At 39.8% G+C, this 22,641-nt stretch overlaps 1 protein-coding gene across 3 annotated transcripts in view; it reads left to right on the top strand.

The window, feature by feature from the left end:
* Window positions 1-22,641, top strand: part of gbf1 (golgi brefeldin A resistant guanine nucleotide exchange factor 1) — a 186,558-nt gene that overhangs the window by 102,905 nt on the left and 61,012 nt on the right. For 2 of the 3 annotated variants that reach the window (XM_067972405.1, XM_067972403.1), the window contains exons 6-11: window positions 1,585-1,693; window positions 3,816-3,876; window positions 10,715-10,769; window positions 19,138-19,315; window positions 20,332-20,591; window positions 22,050-22,245. In XM_067972405.1, coding sequence (XP_067828506.1) covers window positions 1,585-1,693; window positions 3,816-3,876; window positions 10,715-10,769; window positions 19,138-19,315; window positions 20,332-20,591; window positions 22,050-22,245 — 859 coding nt within the window. The remainder of the gene's footprint in view (window positions 1-1,584; window positions 1,694-3,815; window positions 3,877-10,714; window positions 10,770-19,137; window positions 19,316-20,331; window positions 20,592-22,049; window positions 22,246-22,641) is intronic. The other variant, XM_067972404.1, reaches the window with a different exon arrangement.

Here is a 22,641-nt window from a genome sequence, read left to right as displayed (position 1 = left end):
TAGAAACAAACTTCAGTAGAGCGCAGAATGCCTGGACCATGACTGATGTGATAGAATATCAGTGTAGATAAGTTTATATCTTCCAGGGAATGTTTCAAAGAACGTTGCTGATTCAAGTTGAATAATTTATTTTGGACAAACTTGGTGGAATTTTGAACAAGTATACTAACTCTTGGAAAAAAAATACAATTTCTCAATTTCCCCTATGCTGCTGAAAATGGCGAAAGGAGAAGGACTGACTTTTTTCTCATGGCATTTGACTGTACAATCAGTCCATAATGACCAATATATCACTCCATAACACAAACTCCTCAAATTTTAACCCAACTTAAGTCGTATCTTCTAATCAAGGCTTTAACTCCATTTGAAAATAGATATGGTGGGAATGGGTTACATGTTGTCTCATCCATCAGATTATCAAAGAGGCCATCATTTTCCATTTAGTTAAATTTCATGTTCTTTGAGTTGAGGATATAGTATGAGAAATAGGTGATTTTCTGTTTTTCGGTTAGCATCTACAATATACATTTACCCCAACCTGAGAAGAGCTGTCTCTTGTAACAAACATGATGACATTTTCATGTCAACAGCAGACTCCATTTTAGTCCCAATTAGTGCTGAATTAAAGGAAGTTTTGTGTTGTAGTCTTGTGTCTACTGGGAATTGGGTTACACTGTTCAAACACATTATTTAACTTTGGACCCTTAACAGCCACGAGAGAGATCTTTGATCCTTATTGGTTTCCGCTGAATTCAACTGTTGCGGTCCCTTATTGTGAATAATCTCAAAGGTCAGGAAGGTTGGGAAAATGATAAATTTGAGTTATTCTTGTCTGCTGCCCATGGGCTGTTGAAGGTTAGCTTAGATGGAGAACAGTTGCCTGTGTATTCTCTTGGTTGGAGAATAATGTGTGATGATCTAAAGAGGCAAAAGAAAATAACGAAGAAAATTCAGTTGGGAAATTAATCCTATCCAAAAAGGAGAGTTTTTTATGCACTACATACTTTTCCAGTTAACTGTGCATGTGTTACTAAAATTCAAAACCTATAATAATTGGAAAGCATTTTAGCTGCTATTTAAGGATAAAATAGGAGTATTGAATTTGTGTTATCAAAAAAGTAGAAATATTTGTGTGTTCACTTGCAATAAAATCTTTTGGAACATGTTTGTACATATGCTTTGTCTTTGCATGTGGGCTAGATATGGATTTATTAATATGCTTTTTGGCATTTCCTCTCAAATGTCTTGGAACTTTGCTGTAACCACTCCACCAGACCAGCTGCAATCTGTGGAATCATTGTTCAGGCTATATACAGGCAAGATCCAAACAAGTGGCCCTTGAACTGAAAATACATAATTATATATTGAGTTTTTTGCCCATCAGTTTTTAAAGTGACCATGCAGTTTTGATGGTGAGCTTTGAAGAGTATTAACTCCACAAACTTATCAAATCAGACTGATGCGAGAAGTATTTGAAATGCTTCTTCATCAATTAAAATTATTTTTGGCTTGTTCCTATGATGGGAAAGAGTTGTGTAAGCAGAAACATGAACGTTTTATGTAATGTTTGATTATGCCTTTTAGGTTTTAAGAACATTGCTGCTCACTCCTGTTGGTGCTCATCTAACAAATGAATCCGTCTGTGAAATAATGCAGTCTTGTTTTCGAATATGCTTTGAAATGAGGCTTAGTGGTAAGTTTGTCTTGATTTTATGCCTGTTTACCACGATCTGTTTGGCATTTGGTATCCCGTTCTCCTGTTGGATAAGAGAACTAAATAAGTGGCAACTTCACAACATCCCACATGCAGCCTCATATCGTTCCCAGGTTGAATGTTGAAAATGATAGCATGTAGTGGAGCCTATATGGGTTACGCTCTCCAGATTAACATATTATGTGCATGGTGTTCGATTGCCAATGGTGATCTGCAGCTGTTCTCGAGTGTGAAAGACCCACAACTTGGGAGTATCTCAGCACAAAGAAATTATGACTGTTTTTGCGTGAGTGAAATTCACCACTCCTGGTAGGATACTTTTTTTACTCTGGTCATACAGCTTGAGGTAAAATCTGGATTTAGGCCTTAGGTTAATTTTGTATATTGTTATCTATTGTGTTACTTGCAATTGATTTTAGTCCTCTTAGAAAGGAGTGCACTCTAACTAGGAAAAAATAATTAACAAGTGTCACCTATTTCTTGAAATAACTTGCGAAAGTGGACATGGAATTTACTTTGTAGCCTTCAAAATATTTCCATTTTCATTTGTATAAACTGCTAAAATTTGCTATATATTCTATATCTAATAGAGTATTTTCAATATGTTTTGCAAAACCACAGAACGTTTCTGCATTCATTGAATAAAACAAGTCTTAATTTTGGTTTGGACGTAAAGCATATTTTGAAAAAGTTATTTTCTTGTGTGCTACACAGAGGTTCATGGTAAGTTCCTGATTAAAACTGCAGGAAAATGCCACAATCAATAATCTTTTTGTGTGAAAGTCTTGAGTACACAATGGGTTGGTGTTCATGCTGGCAATTGCTTCCAACATTAGAAGGTAACCATGAACAAAACAAACTGGCATCTAAAACTGAATGAGTATTCATTTAAATAACCAGTACTAAATAATGATTTTGAGTCCATAACTGTGGACTCAGATCACTGTTGCAATGTCTTCTTCTGATCCTTAATTAGCGAACTACTTGTAACTGCAGCCAGGTAGTTATTTTTCCTTGACTAGAAAACATATTGATTCTACAAAAGACTAGGAAGTAATTTTTTTGTTCTCTCCCTGGTGTGTGCACTAACTGTGGCCACAAGGACCCGCGACCTGCTTCTGGGTCTCCACTGTTGCTGTGTGAGGGCAGCCTGGGCGTGACTCTTCCTCTGACTTGCCATGCCCTCCCCCATCCTTGCTGTGATGAAGCACCTCACCTTTCGTGACCACTTTTGATGGCACTTGCAGCTGTAGTCAGGAGTTCAATTGTACAAGGGCTATGGAGAAACTATGTTAAGTTCTGAGAGTTACTGTAAAAATCAGTGGCTCTTTAGTCACTGAAAAATATTTTTTTGCAGCTGGATTTAGTACATCTACAAAGTCTGATCCCACCATAGGTCCATAATAGGCATAGTGTAAGTGACTATAAATAGACTATAGTGGAACAAGATGAGGGACGACTTAAGCCTAAGTGGAACACATTTCCGTTACATCCTGTTAGGAATATTTAGTTCATGATATTTAGTTAACCTATGATGTATTTATCATAAGAACTATTTTGCACAGAAGGTGCATTGCTGGTTCTGTGGTGTGAAAAGACTGGTTGCATTCCATGCAGGTCATCAAAGAACCTTTGCAGCATCATGTTGATCGAAGTTTTCCATTCTAACTGAATGATGCCTTTATGTTTTAACCCTTTGTGTACTGAAAGCACTTCATCACTTAAATAAAATCTTTTGAGTAACAGCTCTGTATTTCTCCCAGATTCTATTTTATAAATGTCGTACTGTTGGAGATATAGAGGTAACATTTGCAGACATGTGATCAGAAATGTGTGCATTTTATTTTAAAAGCAGTAAAAGGGCATTTATTGCTCCGAAGGGATAAACAGACAGCTGCTCACACAATGGCTGACAGTACTCTAGTGCCATCTTCCTTCTGTTTGTGTCAGACAAATGCATCGAGTTTAATTTAAAATGGTTTAATAAGCTCTGCTTAATCCTTGGTAAACAAAACTAGGAGGGAGGTCTACTTGTTGGAGCCTCTTGATAATATCACAATGCATAATGACACCTGTGTTATTTGTTTTTCTCTCTCTGCAGAGTTATTGAGGAAATCTGCTGAGCACACACTGGTAGACATGGTGCAGCTGCTGTTCTCAAGGTAGACTACTGAGATTAACCTGTCAGAATGCTCCCTTGGGGCTTACCAAGGGCAGCTATCTTCTTGTGTGTTGATACCTTAATAAAAAATAAAGGTGGATTTGTTTTTGGTATTGTTATATTGTTTTTGAGCAGTGCAGATGTAAGAGGTTTTCTTTATTGGCCTGATGAGGCTTTTTTTATTTTTCATTTGATCCAGCAATATTGTTAAAACAGGTATATCATTTGATGGTGAGTTATATTGCAACTTTTTCCTGTATACCCTGCTGTGGGATAAACTTTGAAGATCCGAATGACATATGGTGTGATTTGTTTATACACTTAAAAGTTTTTTAATGTCCGTTTTATTCAGTGTGGCTCAGAATTCTGTTTTTTATTTTAAAAGTTAAGTTTTATCATCTTTGTGCCCTCCTGCCTCATAATTTTTCATCATCTTCAAATCACATCTATCCATTCCCTCGCTACCATTTCCCCAGTTGAGCTGACAGGCAAGTGATGTACTCCCAGGTCTTTTGCCTATATGACTCTTGAGCCAGCCATTAGGATGTGTATGATGGTGTAGGGATAATTTCTCTTCTGACTTGTTATTTTATGTACGCGCAGTGTAAGCTAATTGTAATGGACTGGTTGTGCTTGGGTGTTCTGCATGTTCTAAGTGGCTGCCAAATTTGTTCTTCAAACCAAGCAACTTAACCTTCATTTGCAGGATCAGCTTTGGCATGCCAGTTATCTCATCTGCAGCTCATTCCGGCACTCAGATTTAAGTTTCTATGTTAATTGTGATAGAATGTGATGCTGTTATATTGTCCCCCTTGCACACCAGGATGACCAGCTGGAGTGTGACTGAGTGGGTTCGTGACTAAGTGGATTTGGAATCACCTGTACTGCACTGGCAGGGCCATCTGATACAGCTCCTGCTCAGCTGATCCTCCTGGTGCTCTTTATCTGATCCCGAATCCCTAACAAATCAGCTGCTTAGAGGGGATGCTATTTTTCCAATTCAAGTGTCATTTTGTGTCTATTGCAAGTGATATATTTACTATAGAAGTGTGTGAATTTGGTTTGGGATTCAGATTTTGTCCATTGTAAATGGTTGTCCATGTTGTAACTGCTATACTTTTGCTCCCTCCATGCTTCTTCTCTGTCCCTGTGGGGAAGTAACTTCCTTTTGTGGTCAGCCTGAAATCAGAAATTTGCAATGCACGGTATGCCCTGACAGACAGCAATAATCCAGTGAAGTGCTTGTTCCACCAGTCTGCTTAATTCATCATGTGTATAGTTGAAATAAAGTTTTTCTTCTCATGTTGCATACATGCTGTTAATTGCATATTAGTTTCTAATGTGCTTTCTGACATTTCTGTCCAGATATGCAAATATAGTTACACTCTTTCTGGAAATGTCACTTTATAAGTCTATGATCATCATAAAATATTACCAGGTGGGTATTATGGAACAATTAATTAAGACTGTTGGCAAGTCCAGGGTAAACAGTATCCGTGGGCCACTGAATCATAGAATCATAGAAGTTTACAACATGGAAACAGGCCCTTCGGCCCAACATGTCCATGTCGCCCAGTTTATACCACTAAGCTAGTCCCAATTGCCTGCACTTGGCCCATATCCCTCTATACCCATCTTACCCATGTAACTGTCCAAATGCTTTTTAAAAGACAAAATTGTACCCGCCTCTACTACTGCCTCTGGCAGCTCGTTCCAGACACTCACCACCCTTTGAGTGAAAAAATTGCCCCTCTGGACCCTTTTGTATCTCTCCCCTCTCACCTTAAATCTATGTCCCCTCGTTATAGACTCCCCTACCTTTGGGAAAAGATTTTGACTATCTACCTTATCTATGCCCCTCATTATTTTATAGACTTGTATAAGATCACCCCTCAACCTCCTACTCTCCAGGGAAAAAAGTCCCAGTCTATCTAACCTCTCCCTATAAGTCAAACCATCAAGTCCCGGTAGCATCCTAGTAAATCTTTTCTGCACTCTTTCTAGTTTAATAATATCCTTTCTATAATAGGGTGACCAGAACTGTACACAGTATTCCAAGTGTGGCCTTACTAATGTCTTGTACAACTTCAACAAGACATCCCAACTCCTGTATTCAATGTTCTGACCAATGAAACCAAGCAAGCTGAATGCCTTCTTCACCACCCTATCCACCTGTGACTCCACTTTCAAGGAGCTATGAACCTGTACTCCTAGATCTCTTTGTTCTATAACTCTCCCCAACGCCCTACCATTAACGGAGTAGGTCCTGGCCCGATTCGATCTCCCAAACTGCATCACCTCACATTTATCTAAATTAAACTCCATCTGCCATTCATCGGCCCACTGGCCCAATTTATCAAGATCCCGTTGCAATCCAAGATAACCTTCTTCACTGTCCACGATGCCACCAATCTTGGTGTCATCTGCAAACTTACTAACCATGCCTCCTAAATTCTCATCCAAATCATTAATATAAATAAAACACTGATGGTGTAAGTTTTCAACTCATGTCTATTCTCTCTTCAAAAACTTTCATTTTTTAAAAAATATATAATTTAACCTAATAAATATTTTCTATGTCATGTTTCTTTATTAAAAGATAACTTTGAATCTCTCTTTCCTTCTCTTCATTCTTCCTCTTCATGTCTCCCACAGTCCATTTGGAGGCAGGAGCACTTTTCTTTAAAGAAAAGGATTTTGTTTGGCTAAGAACCAGCTCCTCGGGTTAGTTCTATAAAGTAATCAAAAGCTGGAAGAGTAAAAACTGGCAGGCATTCTTCGTAGACATGACCAGGGCAACTTCAGACAAGTTTTGTACACGTCAGACTGTAAAGGGGTTGCTGGCAATTGGAGTTGGCCTCCTGAGATTGATATGGGTGATAAGCAAACTTATCTGCAGAATGCTAAAAGTTATAGATAGGGTGGATGTGGAGAAACTGTTTCCACTTGTTTGTGAGTCCAGAACAAGGGGGCATGAATACAGGATAGCCACTAACAGATCAAATAAAGCATTTAGGAGGAATTTCTTTACACCAGAGAATGGCGAGAATGTGGAACTTGCTGCCATATGAAGTGATTGAAGTAGATAGCATTGATGTATTTAAGAGGATGCTTGATGGATACATGAGGGAGAAAGGACTAGAGGGATAAGGGGGCAGGGTGGGAAGAGGTAAGCTAGATTGGGAGGAGGCTCCTGTGGAATATAAACACTGGCATTGACCAGTTGGGCCTGTTCTGTGCTGTAGATTCTATCTAAATTCTATCTGTGTTTCTGGAAGTATAACTATCTTGATCTTTGGTAATTGTTAAAAGCTTCATTGAGTTCTTTTCTGGTTACTGGAAACATGGCATCTCAACAAGCTCCTTCAAGTCCAATTCACAGAACATATGTCACCATTCTTTTACTTATTGTTGAATTCTTTGCTTTCACTTTGGCGATTTTGTTTCCTCTGTCTCCCACTCCAAATTCTGTTTCTGTTTTTCGTTGCTTCTTCAGTCCACATTTCTGATCTCTTCTAACAACCTGCAAAATGCGTACTGCCCACAGTTCTAATTTCACCGCTACTTTCCACATGTCACCACTGAGTTCTTCAGACTTGCAATTTAAATGAAAATCATCTTCAATCTCAAAAGCAATTTTGCTATCTATTAAAATTTGGTGATTTGTTTTGTCAAGTAAGAGATCTTCATTCTGATGCGTACATGGGCCATCTCCGTGTTCTATGGTGAGGTTACATCAATATTTCTCCTTCTGTAATATTTTGTGGATTATTCTGACACTTTGAATATGAGAAGTGCTATAATTATTAAGTATGGTGTATCAGTTGATGTCTAACATGTGCAAAAGGTTAGAAACATCCATCAACGTTTTAGTACACACTGTTAAGACCAGAGAAATATATGGGCCATTTCAAGCAGAAACATCGATCTAAGATGTGGGTGTGGTTTTTAATATTAATACATCTTGCTGAGTACTTAATGACAATTCTCTAATGATTTTCATTCAGTGAGATGTTAGGGAACCTGAAAGATGAGCTCATTTTGTATTCACATGATTGCTCTTGTTAGTACTGTTCCATGCACATTGCTGATGAAGAGAGCTTATGGGAGGAACAGATGTTGTGGAATTAGGACAATCATGGCACAAGTGGTAAAATACAAGATTAAATTGTATGGTGGGATTTAGAACATCAGATCTGTTTATTCTAAAGATCAGTTTGTGGAGCAGCTTGTTGGACACTGCACTGATGCCTTTTGTTTTTGACCACCCACCTAATGCCTGATCTGTTAAGTATTGAGTTCTTCTATAATAAAGCAATACAATTAACACAAATTGCAGTTACTTAATGGTTGTAGAGATTAAGTATTCTTAAAGGAATACGTGGGTACTACAACCAGAATAAAATTAAAGGGTCCTATATTGCCTCAACATGTTCACTAATTGTTGATTATATTTGTCAGTTACAGATTGACTGTATAAAGTACCAAGTATGAACTGTTACAGTTGACTTTAATAGGCAAGAGTTTAAGACTGTACCAGCAGCATAATTTAAAAAAAAATATGTCCATGGTAGTTTATGGGACCTAAATGAGTGCCCTTTAAATAATATAAATGACTTAAAATCATTTCCAAAGAAATTTTTTTTGTAGTTTTTTGACTGCTTTTCACATTGCCACATTTTCTCCTGTGCTGTGAACCCTTTCTCAGCCAATAAAGTAAGTACACAGTAAGTGATTGCTCCAAAATTCCTGCTGATGCCCCTCTTGAGCCAGAAACGAATGATTGTCATCCAAGCCACAACAACAGCAACTTGCATTTATATAGCGCCTTTAACTTAGTAAAGCGCCTTTAACTTAGTAAAGCGCCTTTAACTTAGTAAAGCGCCTTTAACTTAGTAAAGCGCCTTTAACTTAGTAAAACGCCCCAAGGCGTTTCATTGGAGTGTAATCAGACAAAATTTGATAACGAGCCACATGTGGAGATATTAGGTCACGTGACCAAAAGCTTGGCCAAAGAGCTAGGTTTTAAGGAGCGTCTTAAAAGAGGAGAGAAGTAGGGAGGGAATGTATTGCCTAGTTTTCCATCACTTCTTACAGAGAAGTGTTGGGTCTTGGCATGATGCTTTCAGATGTAAACTCATCTGATGCAGAACAGAAAAGAGACCCCTTGCTTTGTGGTGCAGTGTATCAGTGCATTAATGAACTCTGCTACAGTGTTACCTATGTAGCAATCGATTAAATTGCAATTAATAATGCCTAACCTATTAGCTGTTTTTGAATGTGGCATGAGTAGTTTTGAGAGCATGAGAACTTTACAGAATCACCTTCTCCCTTCCTAAATTTAAGTTTCTGTTATCAATTTTGTAACAACATTCCCAGCAAACACAGGTATAATGATTAAACAATAATGGATGTGTGAGAGTAAAGTATATTGTAATTTGTGACCAATGAGTTCTTCATTCAAGCGAAAGTCCTCCATTGATGGTGTGATGTAATTAGATAGTTAAAAATGTTATTTTTTTTCTGAGAAGAGGTCATGTCTTTGGTATCTAGAAACGATAGAGACACTAATGTGAAATGAGTGTTCATAAACAATGTTCATAACTTTGCTGTTAGTTTTTCTTAGCCTTGTAAACAGTCACAGCAAAGTTACTAATTGCATTAATAAATAAACAAACCATATTGCATTGCTTTATTTGGTCCCACTGAGCTTCCTAATACCTTGTATGTACAAAAAGTGCAAGCTGAATTGGCATTATAAATTGATTCCTCTTAGCAATGCATTGAAGAACCAGTAAGGAACACAAGAACAGAAGTAGGCTATTTAGCCCCTCAAGTCTATTCTTGGTGAGGTTGTGCAGGAATTGTACCTCTATTTAAAAAGGGCACCAAAACCGACCAGGAAAACTGCAGGCTCTTTGGGGACAAGGCGAGAGGGGGATAGTGAATTAAGCAGCCAACATGGATTTAAAAGGGGAACATCTTGCTTGACAAACCACCTAGAATTATTTTCAAGATGTTGCAGATAAAGTAGATAATGGCATACCATGTCACACAGTTTTAGACTTTCACAAAGTTATTTTGTCTAAGTTCCACATGAAAGACTTTGAATTAAAGTAAAAGGCACAGGAAGCCAGGCCAAAATATGAGATGACACAAGAAACTGGTTAGAAAAAATGGAAACGAAGAGTGGAAAATGTTGCTGTTTTGGGTTTTTATAGTGGATATTTTCTCTGATTCAGCATCACAGACCACTTCTGTTAACAATGCCAAGCTCCTGACAAAGTGACTGTGCCTTTATTCAATATATAGGTAATGGTCGTGAGCTCAGGAGCTGTACAGAAAACACTTGTCATTGCACTTAACTATTTCCCTTTGGGATTGGAAACAAGCAAAGTTGCTCTCTTGCACTCTGTTTAAAATTGTACCTAAAACTAGGTCCCTGATTGATCTTATGTGGCAGTGTGCTGCTGACATGCCACAGAGTCTCTGGCCTGCCCTATCTCTGATGGATTCAGAATGACTGTTGAGTAGGAACAAAGGAATTCAACATATACAATCAGAATCCTTTGAAGGTAGAACAAAACAAAGAAATTTCAGGACATGTATGTCCAATGCAGAGAGTTACTTATTAAGCATGTACTATAAAAAGGTCCACAGGTACTTCGTATTTGAATTGAATGGCATAACTTGTACTTGACAGAAGACAAATCTGCCCCAAAACACTTATCCTGTAATATGTAACTAACACACACTGTATATAAACAAAAAGGATATTTATTTCAGAAACTGTTCTGATTCTATTTTTGCTACTTTTAATGATTGATAATTTTCTGTAGGTTACCTCAGTTTAAAGAAGAAGCCAAGAGTTTTGTGGGAACCAGTATGAAGAAGGTAGTATGATACTTTTTTTTTTGATTATGAGTCTACATTGACTTTTCGCTTAAATACAGCAGTGTGTTTAATTTACTCCATCCTGGTTTTGTGTGTTTTCTTTGCTTGTATGCATTAAGATCTTATTTTGACTGCGTTGTGCTTGGCATTGGTTCTTCGCTGTTTCTCATTCAGAATTTTGAATAAAAACATTTGAAAGGGTGCAATGACGGTAAATCACTATTTGACAGGAAATTGAGGATTGAGTGTTCTTTGGAATTTTCCCAATGTAAAATCTGACATGCCCTTTTCTAACTGGTAAAAGGCAAGCAACGCAGCCTTAACAATTATCTTGGGCATCCAGTGATCTCACCTGCTCTCCCTGCTTTTGAGAAAGTCATTCTAAGTACTGGTGCAAGTGCTATACAGATAACTAATCTCCATAATTGTTTTCCTAGGTTCAGAACGATGCAGCTTTATATAGGGAGTACATACGTTGCCTACCAGTTCATATCTGATGCCAATGCTGTACTTGTAATATAAAGTTTGTGTTGTTTTGAAATCCGCAAGTAATTGTGAACATCAGAAACATATGGAGGGCGCAAAATTGTTCAACCTGTCGCACCAAGCATGCTTCTGGAATTCCTGACTGACCTGTAGAGGCAGTGAAAGATGGCCCAAAGCAAAGTTAATCTTCGTGTTTGATATTACAGTGCTGCCGGTCCTAGAGCTGCAATTTCAGTTCTGGCATTTCCTTTTAAATTATACAGCATTTTCACTCGTGCAGGCATTCTGGAAATTGTGGAAACTTTTTGAATTCTTCCCAAATATCCACTGTTCCAAAGAGTTCAAGGACTAGGAAAGAGTGCAGAACAAGGAAGTCCTCTCTATTCTTGCCTCCTCTGCCCTCTCCTCTCCCTCTCCTTCCCCTCTCCCTCTCCTTCCCCTCTCCCTCTCCTTCCCCTCTCCCTCTCCTTCCCCTCTCCCTCTCCTTCCCCTCTCCCTCTCCTTCCCCTCTCCCTCTCCCTCTCCCTCTCCTTCCACTCTCCCTCTCCCCCTCTCCCTCTCCCTCCCCCCTCTCCCCCCCCCCCCTCTCTCTCCCCCCCCCTCTCTCTCCCCCCTCTCTCTCTCCCCCCTCTCTCTCTCCCCCCTCTCTCTCTCCCCCCCTCTCTCTCTCCCCCCTCTATTCCCCCCCCTCTCTCTTCCCCCCCTCTCTCTTCCCCCCCCTCTCCCCCCCCCTCTCTCCCCCCCCCTCTCTCCCCCCCCCCCTCTCCCTCCCCCCTCTCCCCCCCCCCCCTCTCTCTCCCCCCCCCTCTCTCTCCCCCCTCTCTCTCTCCCCCCTCTCTCTCTCCCCCCCTCTCTCTCTCCCCCCTCTATTCCCCCCCCTCTCTCTTCCCCCCCTCTCTCTTCCCCCCCCTCTCCCCCCCCCTCTCTCCCCCCCCCCCCTCTCTCCCCCCCCCTCTCTCCCCCCCCTCTCTCCCCCCCCCCCTCTCTCCCCCCTCTCTCCCCCCCCTCTCTCCCCCCCCTCTCTCTCCCCCCTCTCTCTCCCCCCCCTCTATTCCCCCCCCCCTCTATTCCCCCCCCCCTCTATTCCCCCCCCCTCTATTCCCCCCCCCTCTATCCCCCCCCCCTCTATCCCCCCCCTCTCTCCTCTCCCCCCCTCTCTCTCCCCCCCCTCTCTCCCCCCCCTCTCTCCCCCCCTCTCTTCCCCCCCCTCTCTTCCCCCCCTCTCTCTCCCCCCCCTCTCCCTCCCCCCCCTCTCTCCCTCCCCCCCCTCTCTCCCTCCCCCCCCTCTCTCCCTCCCCCCCCCTCTCTCCCTCCCCCCCCCTCTCTCCCTCCCCCCCCTCTCTCCCTCCCCCCCCTCTCTCCCTCCCCCCCCCCTCTCTCCTTCCCCCCCCCCTCTCTCTTCCCCCCCCCCCTCTCTCTTCCCCCCCCTCTCTCCCTCTTGTCCATCGCTTTGCTTTTTCTTTCACTCTCCTGCCCCAACGCCCCCTCCCCCAGCCCGCCTCAAATGCGCACACATGCCTTCTGTTGTCTTTGTGAGAGATCCATGATTCAGACCCCAATTTTGCCTCTCCACTCCCAGCATTACTCACTCACCAGAACATTAGTCAAGAAATACAGACCTAACTGTCGAGGGCTGGCCAATATCAGCTCTTGGATGAGTCAAAATTTTTTAAAAACTCAGTGTTGCTAAACAGAAGTAGGCCTGATGGGCTCCTGCCAGCATATTTACATGGCTGTGGCGCAATCAGTCTCCCTGGTTGCCACCTCAGGATAAACCCGAAGGTGCAGAAGCTTGGCATCCTGTTCAGTCCTGAGCTGAGCTTTCTACTTCATGTCTTTTATACTGACAAGGTGGACTTTTTTTTTTCTCTCTCTTTCTCTTTTTCTCTCTCTCTCTCTCTCTTTCTTTCCCTCACCATTGCCGATCCCTAATCCAGGCCACCATCACCTTGACACTCAATTTATCCGGTGCTTTCCTTGCCGACCTCCCCAAGTCCACCAACACCAACTTAGAACAGAGTCTGCACTGTCACCACCCCCATCCTTACCAAGCTCCACTGGTTTCCTGTCCGCTATCAAATTGATTTTAAGATCCTCGTGTTTGCTTTCAAATTCCCTCCAAGGCTTCGCTCCATCCGACCTGAATGTCCTCCTCCACTTGCACATCCTGCATGCATCTTCATTCCTCTGACACCGGATTACTCCTGGTTCCCAACTCCGTCATTAGTGGCTGTTCTTTCAGCTGCTATGCCTGCGTCCTCTGACTTACCAAAAAAATTCCTAAAACCCCCTTCTCTTCAGCCACCCTCTTTTTTTCCCTTGCTTCTTTCTTCCTGAACGGTGTTCATCTTTTCTCATCCCTATAAAGCACTCGGACCTTTTTATTAATGTTAAGAGCACGACAGAAATATAAATTGTACTTCCACCAGTACTGGTACAGAACTTGTATCACTGTTAAGTTACTGTATTCATTATAAAATTGTGACACAAAGTACTTAGTCCTGAGATCATTATAATACCTTCCCTCTGTATATAAATAAAAAATAAAACCGCAATTTTTATATGCATGGGTGAGCATGCTGAAAACTTTTAAGTAGTTTCAGAGCATGTGTAAGATAGCATGTAAACTTAGCAAGTAATATTCTATCGTCTCTCTCATAGCTCCTGTACCCAAAGTGGTATATAGTAAAATAAGAAATGGATAAGCAAAAAATGAACTGTTGGTGTTTGCAAACAAGCGCTACCATAATATATATCCAGTAGTTGAGCTTCCAGTTAAGACTTTGATAATTGGCTTGTCTGACTGAAGTGCAGTTAAATGGTAATTCCAAGTAAGGCAAAAAGGTAGCACTTTGAAATGGTCTATTGTGTCCTCATTATAAAGCCTTTAAATACGGTGCACCGTATGCATGGTTTGCGTCAAGTACTGCATGATGTGGTGCTCATGTTTTGGGGGCTTCTCTTTCAACGTGGAGTTCTGCTAAAATAGATAACCTACGGCATGAATATCTGTCTTAAATTCATAAAAGGATGCATTATAATGAGGATCTTTAGTTTCATGAGCGTTCAGATTTTAATTTATTAAAGTACATTTAGTTTCGAGTTTAAGTGAGGAATGTTTTTTTTAAACCCCTTTATCACAAGTCATTTTGCAACTTATATTTTTTTATTTACTGGCAACTGCAATTTTTTCCTCCGAGGCTTACACTATCTTGTGGAAAAACAAACGAGTGCAGGTAAGGATGTTACACTGATGCAAAATGTGTCAGTCCAAGGAAGGTCACCAGATCTTTCTTGATGGATCAAGACTTTAACTGCGTTTACACTGGGGGGTTGGATAGCCGTACCTTTATCAACGATGCTCAATATTCTTAAAGGTTTGAGATCCTATGATGAAAGAACTGTTTATTGAAAGTTAATTAAAAATACATTTTTACTTCTTCATTTGATTTGTACCACCCTCCCTCAGAAATACCACATGTGCATTTATTCGGCATTTCCCCAATAAATGTTCTTCTGCAAGAACAGACACTGCACACTCATGCCATTTCTGTGTTGTGCCATGTCTGTGTTATGCCATATCTGTTTTTCCGGGTCTCAATTCCAATCACCAATGTATACCACAGTGTTGCACTCAATGCATCAGGTGCCAGACACTTGAAGATGCCATTGGCTGAGCATTTGATTGATCTGTGTGACGCCACCTTGGATGTATTGGCAGATGCACTGGACTGCTTGACATCTTCTGCCCAGAGGTTGGTCGCTCTAACCTCTTCACTGATAGCCACCTGTAGACAGGGTGTGTGCATTAAACACCATTTCTGTGCCCTCACTGCACTGCAATTTAGATCTTCAACGTATTGTAAAACATTCAGCAGACAGGGTTTAACTCCTGAATTAAGTGCAGTTTTGGAGGGGTGTGTGTGTATTCCTTTATTACTCCTTTAATTGGATCTTACATTTTCTATGTCATAGTAGAATTACAATTGCACAGAGAAAGCACAGGCTTGAGGAGCAAATATAATGCCATTACTGCAAGCACTGGTGGAAATTTGTGACAAAATATTTAGGTATAGTCAGCTCTGCACATGCATTTTTCTTCCAACATCATATGTGGATTGGAGTCTGGAGGTCCTGAAACAGATTTCTATGATGTAGCAAAAGTACAGATTTACAGCTGATATTGTTGGTATAAATCCATGAGCAAGTGGGAATGTGATCTAAAATGTATGGGGGAGCTAATTGGGAGGTTGGAAGGCTCTTTGGAGAGGCAGAGTTAATTTAAATTAGTAGCAATTTTCTCCATTATCAAATTTCTTGGGACATGTTCACAGACTAAATGGCAATCTTCATACATAACTGCATACTAAAATGTAAAGATTTGTTTGCTGGGATATGCTGCTGCTCAGGCACTCTGTTTCCTGTATTAATCATAATTTTTCTTTTAAACATGATAGCGGAGGCTTGCGTTTCACCAGACATTCTGATCAATGTTTGAGGAGATTTCTTGTGAATTTGATTTGAGAAAATCTATTTTAGTTTTGAAAAAAAAGTCTGTTATCTTGTGAAGACTTCTGTAATTCTCTTGAAAGAGAGTAAAATAATATCAGTGACAAGTTTAATGATGATGCACTAATTTATTGCACAAGGTCTGTGTTGACTTGGTTTAGAGATTTTACGTGGAATACCTGTATTTAACCAAAAAGAGCACCGGAAGTTGGCTCGTCAGCAAGAACTGGGTGGGCATGATTAATAATGTAAGGAAAATAGCCATTATATTTCTGTACAAACAAGGCAGAAGAATAGAAACTATAATAGTGTAAATAGTATAAAAATTGTAGTAAATTCTTAATAAACCAGTCATGATTACAAGTATGTTTCAACATTAAAAGACCGTATATGAACTGTTTAAATATTGGTACAGATTAGGACTGTTTGATTCCCATGAGTTATGTAGGTCGGCAGCGGAAAACACAAAGGGCAATTTACAATTGTTTCACAGTTTAGCAAGAAGGCCGTTAAGGTCAGAGCCAATATACTGTGATAGCTGCATCCTGTTGGGAATGCTTAAAGCAAGACAGATAGAAATACACAGCAATAGGGAAAAAGTGGGTACAGAAAGTAACATATATACTGAAACTGAATGGGCCAGATTTTGATGAAAAAATTACGGTGTTTGAATGACTTACTCCGAATTGATCAGCAACTTGTGGCAAGGAAGAGATACCCCATGAATTGTGAATCACCACAAGTTGATGGCCAATTTGCGCGCACTGCCATTGGCTTCACTAAAATGGCATCTCACGCTTAACCTCCCAGTGATTTTTGCCCATTAAACTTGCCACAGAAAATGAAGTTTTTAAAAAAAATTCATTCATGGGATGTGGGCATCGCTGGCAAGGCCGGCATTTATTGCCCATTCCTAATTGCCCTTGAGAAAATGGTGGTGAGCCGCCTTTTTGAATCGCTGCAGTCCGTGTAATGAAGGTAATTAAAAGCGTAAGCACCCTTTCAATGATGCAATTTTTGATAATGACTGCCAATCATCCTCTCTTGCCCAGAAAGTAAACAATTATAAGTATGGAGTCTCATTCCTTCAGGTTGTGAATTGTTTTAGGAGATTTTAAAAATGTCAAATCTTAAATTTTAATTTTTTTTTCTTTTCCTTTCTGTCTCTTTTCTCTCTCTTAATCCAATCTTTTTTTCTGCCTTTATTTCTCTTTCTGTACCTGATTTGACATTGAATTCACCCTCCTTCTCAGTCCTTCCTCTTCTTTTCTCAATCCTTAAATCTCAACTGTTTGTCCCGTTCACCAGGTCCCAGATGCCCCATTGTACTCGCTGCGCTGTTATCAGCTCTCACTTCCAGCAACTTTGTGGGCAAAATATTTTAAAACCTAAACGTGCACGAACAAGTCTAACTAACGGGGCACGCAGTGAGGTGCCCCACTCCAGCAAAATCTGGCCCATTGTGTTCTCCTCGTAAGTGTATTCTTTCAGATTGCACTGGTACAGCAAACAAAAAGTGAATTGATTATATCCTTGAGGTGACTGTCACACTTATTATTTTGTTTAATTTCTGTATCTGCAACATGCCATTTGAACTGCATTGAGGTATTTTAAGAAAAGATATTATTGACAGTTTTATTTAATTTTTCTCCTCTCTCGGAATGCACATAGAAATTAATTTTAATTCTCTCCAGTAAAACCAAAAGTACTGAATGTATACAGCAGGTCTGTCAGAACTGGAATAGAGAAAAGATGGTTTAATGTTTCAGGTGTAAACCCTTCATCAGAAATAAAAGATCTGGACCTTAAATGCTGATTGTTTCTTTTCAAGTGTTGACAGACGAGCATTTTCTAATCCTTGTTTCAGTTTTCCAGCATGTGTTGTTTTCATTTAGATTTATCTGTAAATAATCACACATCTGTTATCACAGACTGCTTTATGTACAAAATTCATGGTTCTAAATGGCTATTGTAGTCCACTATGGCAATTGTGATTTATTTTTAAAGTTGCATTTTCCAAAAATCTGTGTTTTGACCCCATAGAACAAGCTAAGCTTACCAAGAACCACTTAAGAAGGAAAGCTACTCCCCCCCCCACCCCCTTTCCTCCCATCCCAAAATCTCTTGAAATGAATAATTTGTGGAAGGGCTTTCACCAAATGCTTCTGCTCTGGCCAACAGCATCTTTGAGCATTCTGTTTCCTATAGTTTATTGAGCTATTACGTGTGGCAAATTTAAGTTTAGATGGTGCAGTGGAACTTAATTACCTTGGGTGGAATAAAGTATTGGGTGAATACTCTTGTTTAAATTTTTTTTTTAAATTATGGTCATCTCCAGCTTTACTTGTAAGTCTTTTATTTCCATAGTATCTCCATACAACACATTCTATACAATGCAGGCTACTCCTGATAATTCCAAGTTATGTTTTACCAAATTTAGTTGCAGCACATGATACCATCTTTGGCAGATCTTGTCATCGCAGCTGCTCCTGCCATTCCTAACTTTGCACTCTGGTATGCTTCTACAGCGACTGGTGAATGTGCAATGAAGGAGAAAGATAGATTTTTTTTTAAACCTGGGTCGTCTTTGTTCTTTAATAATGTGTGTCCTCCAGACCCTGATCCCACCCATTTGGCTATGCAAGGGTTTTGGGAGGGGATTAATTAAATGGCTATTTAATTTCAGTTTAGCTACAGATCAAAGTGAACTGGTGCGGTGGCTTAAGTTTGAAGGTTTTATAAGATTTTATACGATATGATAGTCTGTCTACAACGTCATGCTATTTTTTCCATGTATGCTGAGCACGTGATTTCTCCAGAACCAATCAACCCAGGCTCCTTTGCTGTGTCTGGAATGCACTTAATTCAGGAATGAATAAGACCCTACAAGATACGTAATATCTTATCTCAAGTGTGCGCACAAAGTTGAAAAAGTATAAACTATATATTTGAAAAAATATTATTTCAAGGCTAAAATCTGATGCTGGAGTTCAGTTCATGATTGCAAGCCAGCTGAATACTACACTCTTTAGTTTACAACCATAGCTGAGCATCTTGATCTGATTATAACTTTCTGGTCACTCCCAGATCAGTGCTAATCTTTATCTTTTTTATTTTAAATTGTGATGTAGGCATGGTAACACAGTCTTAAAGGAAGAATTTCATTCCACAGAGTTGTTAGTGTCTCTAAAATAAATGCAAGAGAAAAACACCATCATAAATTTGAATTTGAATTTCATGCACTGAGCATCATCCAACGGCATTGAAAAGCTGAAGAAGGAAATAATGCAAGCAGGGAAAAAAAAATCTTTGTCTGTACCTCAGTATTTTAAAGCAGTACTCATATCACAATGTGTTTTAATTCAACTTGCAGCTTAAAATGAGAGCGGGAGGAATGAGTGACTCGTCAAAGTGGAAAAAGCAGAAGAAATCCCCACGACCATCTCGTCACGCCAACAAACTTCCCCTCGCATCGGAGCAGCAGTCAGTGCCAGGCCAGGTTTTGCACAGTTCAGTAGGTTCTGTACCGCAGTTCTTAAACAATCATCCAGGTATGTTTTAGCTTTTTGCCCTTTGTACCTGAAAAGGAAATCTTGCAATCAGTCCTCCATTTTTGTAAAAAGTGATAAAAGAATTTGAGTTAGTTTAAATTTTTGCTTTTTGAAAATTGATTACTTATCTTGACCAGCGCTGATGCTATCTGTACAACTGGCTTAGAGGTTTTACTGAGAATGAATTATGAAAGAGCACTAAATAAATACATGAAGATGTGACATCATACAGTCACTGAGTTAAAGGCTCATTGATAACCATCATCTCATATACTATCTGAGTCTGTAAATGTTTCCAGCTAGCTCCCTCAATGTAATCAATGGTTCCTAATTAAACAAAAAACAATGGAAAGGGCATGGGGTAAAAATGAAAAGAGGTTAAAATTCATCACAATTCATTGTAAACCTATCTTTGTGTCTAAAAGTTTTGAAATTGTCTATCTCAAAACTTTTATTGCACTTCAGATGATCAAAAGCACAAAAATGAACAGTCTGTCATTTTTGACCTGGAGCCAGAAGCTTACAAGCATCTGCAAACTTTCCTCAGCAAACAGCACTTAAAGTCTGTCCTCAGCTGTGTTTAATTATAGGAATCAGACTTTGTGGCCTTCAAGGGATGGAACACTTTAAACAGAGGTCCACCCGTGCAGCAGAATACTATGTTGTACATTGCATGTTATAAAGCTTCTTTCATTACAAAAACAGTGCATCTGACACGCTGGAAGCAACATCACGCAGATCTGCCAGTATTTGAATATATTTTGAGAGTTTGAGTGGCAATATTCATTAGGTGCTTTAACTCAACATCAAGAAGGAGGACCAATGTAATATTTAGGGTCTGTATTTTTATACATTATTTCCAGAACAAATGTGTGAATCTATAGTTTGGAAAATAGACAAAGTGTGGGCCATAAGGAAAATATGACACACTCAGCCTCGCGTCCATGTAAGCTTTGTCCTATGATGTTAAAAGTTACCCTTGTCCATTGCACATTCAGTATTGATTGCTTTTAAAGGTGAAGCACCCTTCCTGGAACATTCGGTTGTATCTGTGAACAGTGCAACTTCCACTTCAACCACTGTTTCTGAAAATCTATCCACTGTCTCGAGCCCTACCACAGACAGTGGTATGGAACTTTCTTCAAAGACAACATCTAAAGAAGACCTTACTGACCTTGAACAGGTCAATTGTACAGGCATCACACCAGCAAGCACCCCTTCGAGTGAGCCTGGTGAAGAGAAAATGATGGAACCACATGCTCAGCAAGAGTCTCAGGTAAATGCTGTTGCGGATAGAGATCTTTAGCAATTAATTATTTTCCACCCTTTTCAGTGACTATCCTCAAATCTTTGGGTTCCCCTTACGTTTAACAATTTATTGTAGTACAAACACTGGCAGAGCAAAATTATTTTTCTTTGAGTGTAAAAATAATGCACAACATTTCATGTTTTCAATTCGATATTTCACATATATATGCTTGATAATGTAATCGAGAGAAAGAACGTGGCTTTCACAATGTGACAGGCATTGAATTGCTTTTGAAATGTTGGCAAACACTGCAGCTGATTTGCCCACAGCGTCGTTCAATGAACAGCAATGAGATAAATGACCAGATAATCTGTTTTAGGTGGTATTGGTTAAGAGGTAGATACTGGCCAGGACATGGGAGAACGCCCCTGCTCTTTTTTGAATAATGCAATGGGAACTTTTATGTCTCCCTAAATAAGCAAATAGAGCCTTCGTTTAATGCCTCATCCAGAAGACAGCACCTCCAGTAGTGCAGCAGTCCAGATTACTGAATTGAAGTGCCAGCCTAGATTCTATGCCTCAGCAAATAAGGAAAGTATCCCGTATGCCTTTTTAACCACCTTATCTACCTCTCCTGCTACCTTCAGGGATCTGTGGACATGCACTCCAAGGTCCCTCTGTTCCTCTACACCTCTCAGTATTCTCCCATTTATTGTGTATTCCCTTGCCTTGTTTGCCCTCTCCAAATGAATTACCTCACACTTCTCTGGATTGAATTCCATTTGCCACTTTTCTGCCCACCTGACCAGTCCATTGATATCTTCCTGCAGTCTACAGCTTTCCTCCTCGCTGTCAATCACATGGTCAGTTTTTGTATCATCTGCAAACTTCTTAATCATGCCCCTTACATTTAGGTTTAAATCATTAATAGAAACCACAAAAAGCAAGGGACCCAGTACTGAACCCTGTGGAACCCCACTGGAAACAGCCTTCCAGTCACAAAAACACCCGTCGACCATTACTCTTTGCTTCCTGCCATTGAGCCAATTTTGGATCAGACTTGCCACTTTCCCTTGGATCCCATAGGCTTTTGCTTTTCTGACCAGTCTGATGTAATTAAATCTGAACTATCTATTTACCCTCTTCTGAGCTCAAGTCTATGCCTTCTGGTTATAGAGCTTTTGATTATGTCAGACAATTTTTTTTCCCCAGATCTATACCCCTTAGACTAGTTTGAGTACTTCCCAGTAAAGATCCTGTTGTTGTATATCAGTAGTGGCTAAGTATTAAAAACTCATTTGGTTATTTATAATTGGGAAGGTTGTTTTTTTGTTGTACATAGGTGGTGAGCATCCTATTCCTCAAGTAGACAGTTAGCCCTTGACCACATAGGAGCCTTGTTGTTCACAGGTGTATTATAATAAAGAATTTTAAAGATAATTGTACTGTACAGGTGAGTTAACTTGAAGCTTACTATTTTCCTAGAAGGGTGGAAGAATGGAAGGCTTTTCACCCAAGGAAGAGAAGGCTCACTCCACATCAGTGGAATCCATTCCAGAAGTATTAGAAGATCGTGATTCCCTCACAGAAACATCTGATACTGCTTCAATCCATGAAGTACACGATATGGACTACGTTAACCCTCGTGGGGTTAGGTTTACACAGTCAACACAGAAGGAAGGTTTGTGTTAGTACTCATATATCCTGGTATTAAACACAATGTGCAAAATGGTGATAGTAAGGTTGCTATTAATTTTAACCCTGAATCAAATTTGCAACTTTCAGCTTTTTGGCAATGCACTGTTGTCACTGACAACCGGTAATTGGTCTAGTTGATTTACATTCAGATTTTATTTTTAAAAAAATTTTCATAACTTAGACACACTAATTTTGTTTCTATGAATGCTGAATTAACAAGCAAACTAAAACATTGTTTTCTGACACAACTGTTACGGCTAATACTCAAATCCATGATGTTTAACTTAAACATAGTAAGGAATGTCTCGGGCAAAAATTTGGCAGATGGAATATAATGTGGGAAAATGCGAAGTCATCCACTTTGGGAGAAAAAATAAAA

Source organism: Heptranchias perlo, chromosome 36 (genome assembly GCF_035084215.1).
Source record: "Heptranchias perlo isolate sHepPer1 chromosome 36, sHepPer1.hap1, whole genome shotgun sequence".
NCBI classification, from domain to species: Eukaryota; Metazoa; Chordata; class Chondrichthyes; order Hexanchiformes; family Hexanchidae; genus Heptranchias; species Heptranchias perlo.
The sequence above is the reverse complement of the archived record's forward strand: the minus strand, read 5'-3'. Positions and strand labels throughout refer to the sequence as shown.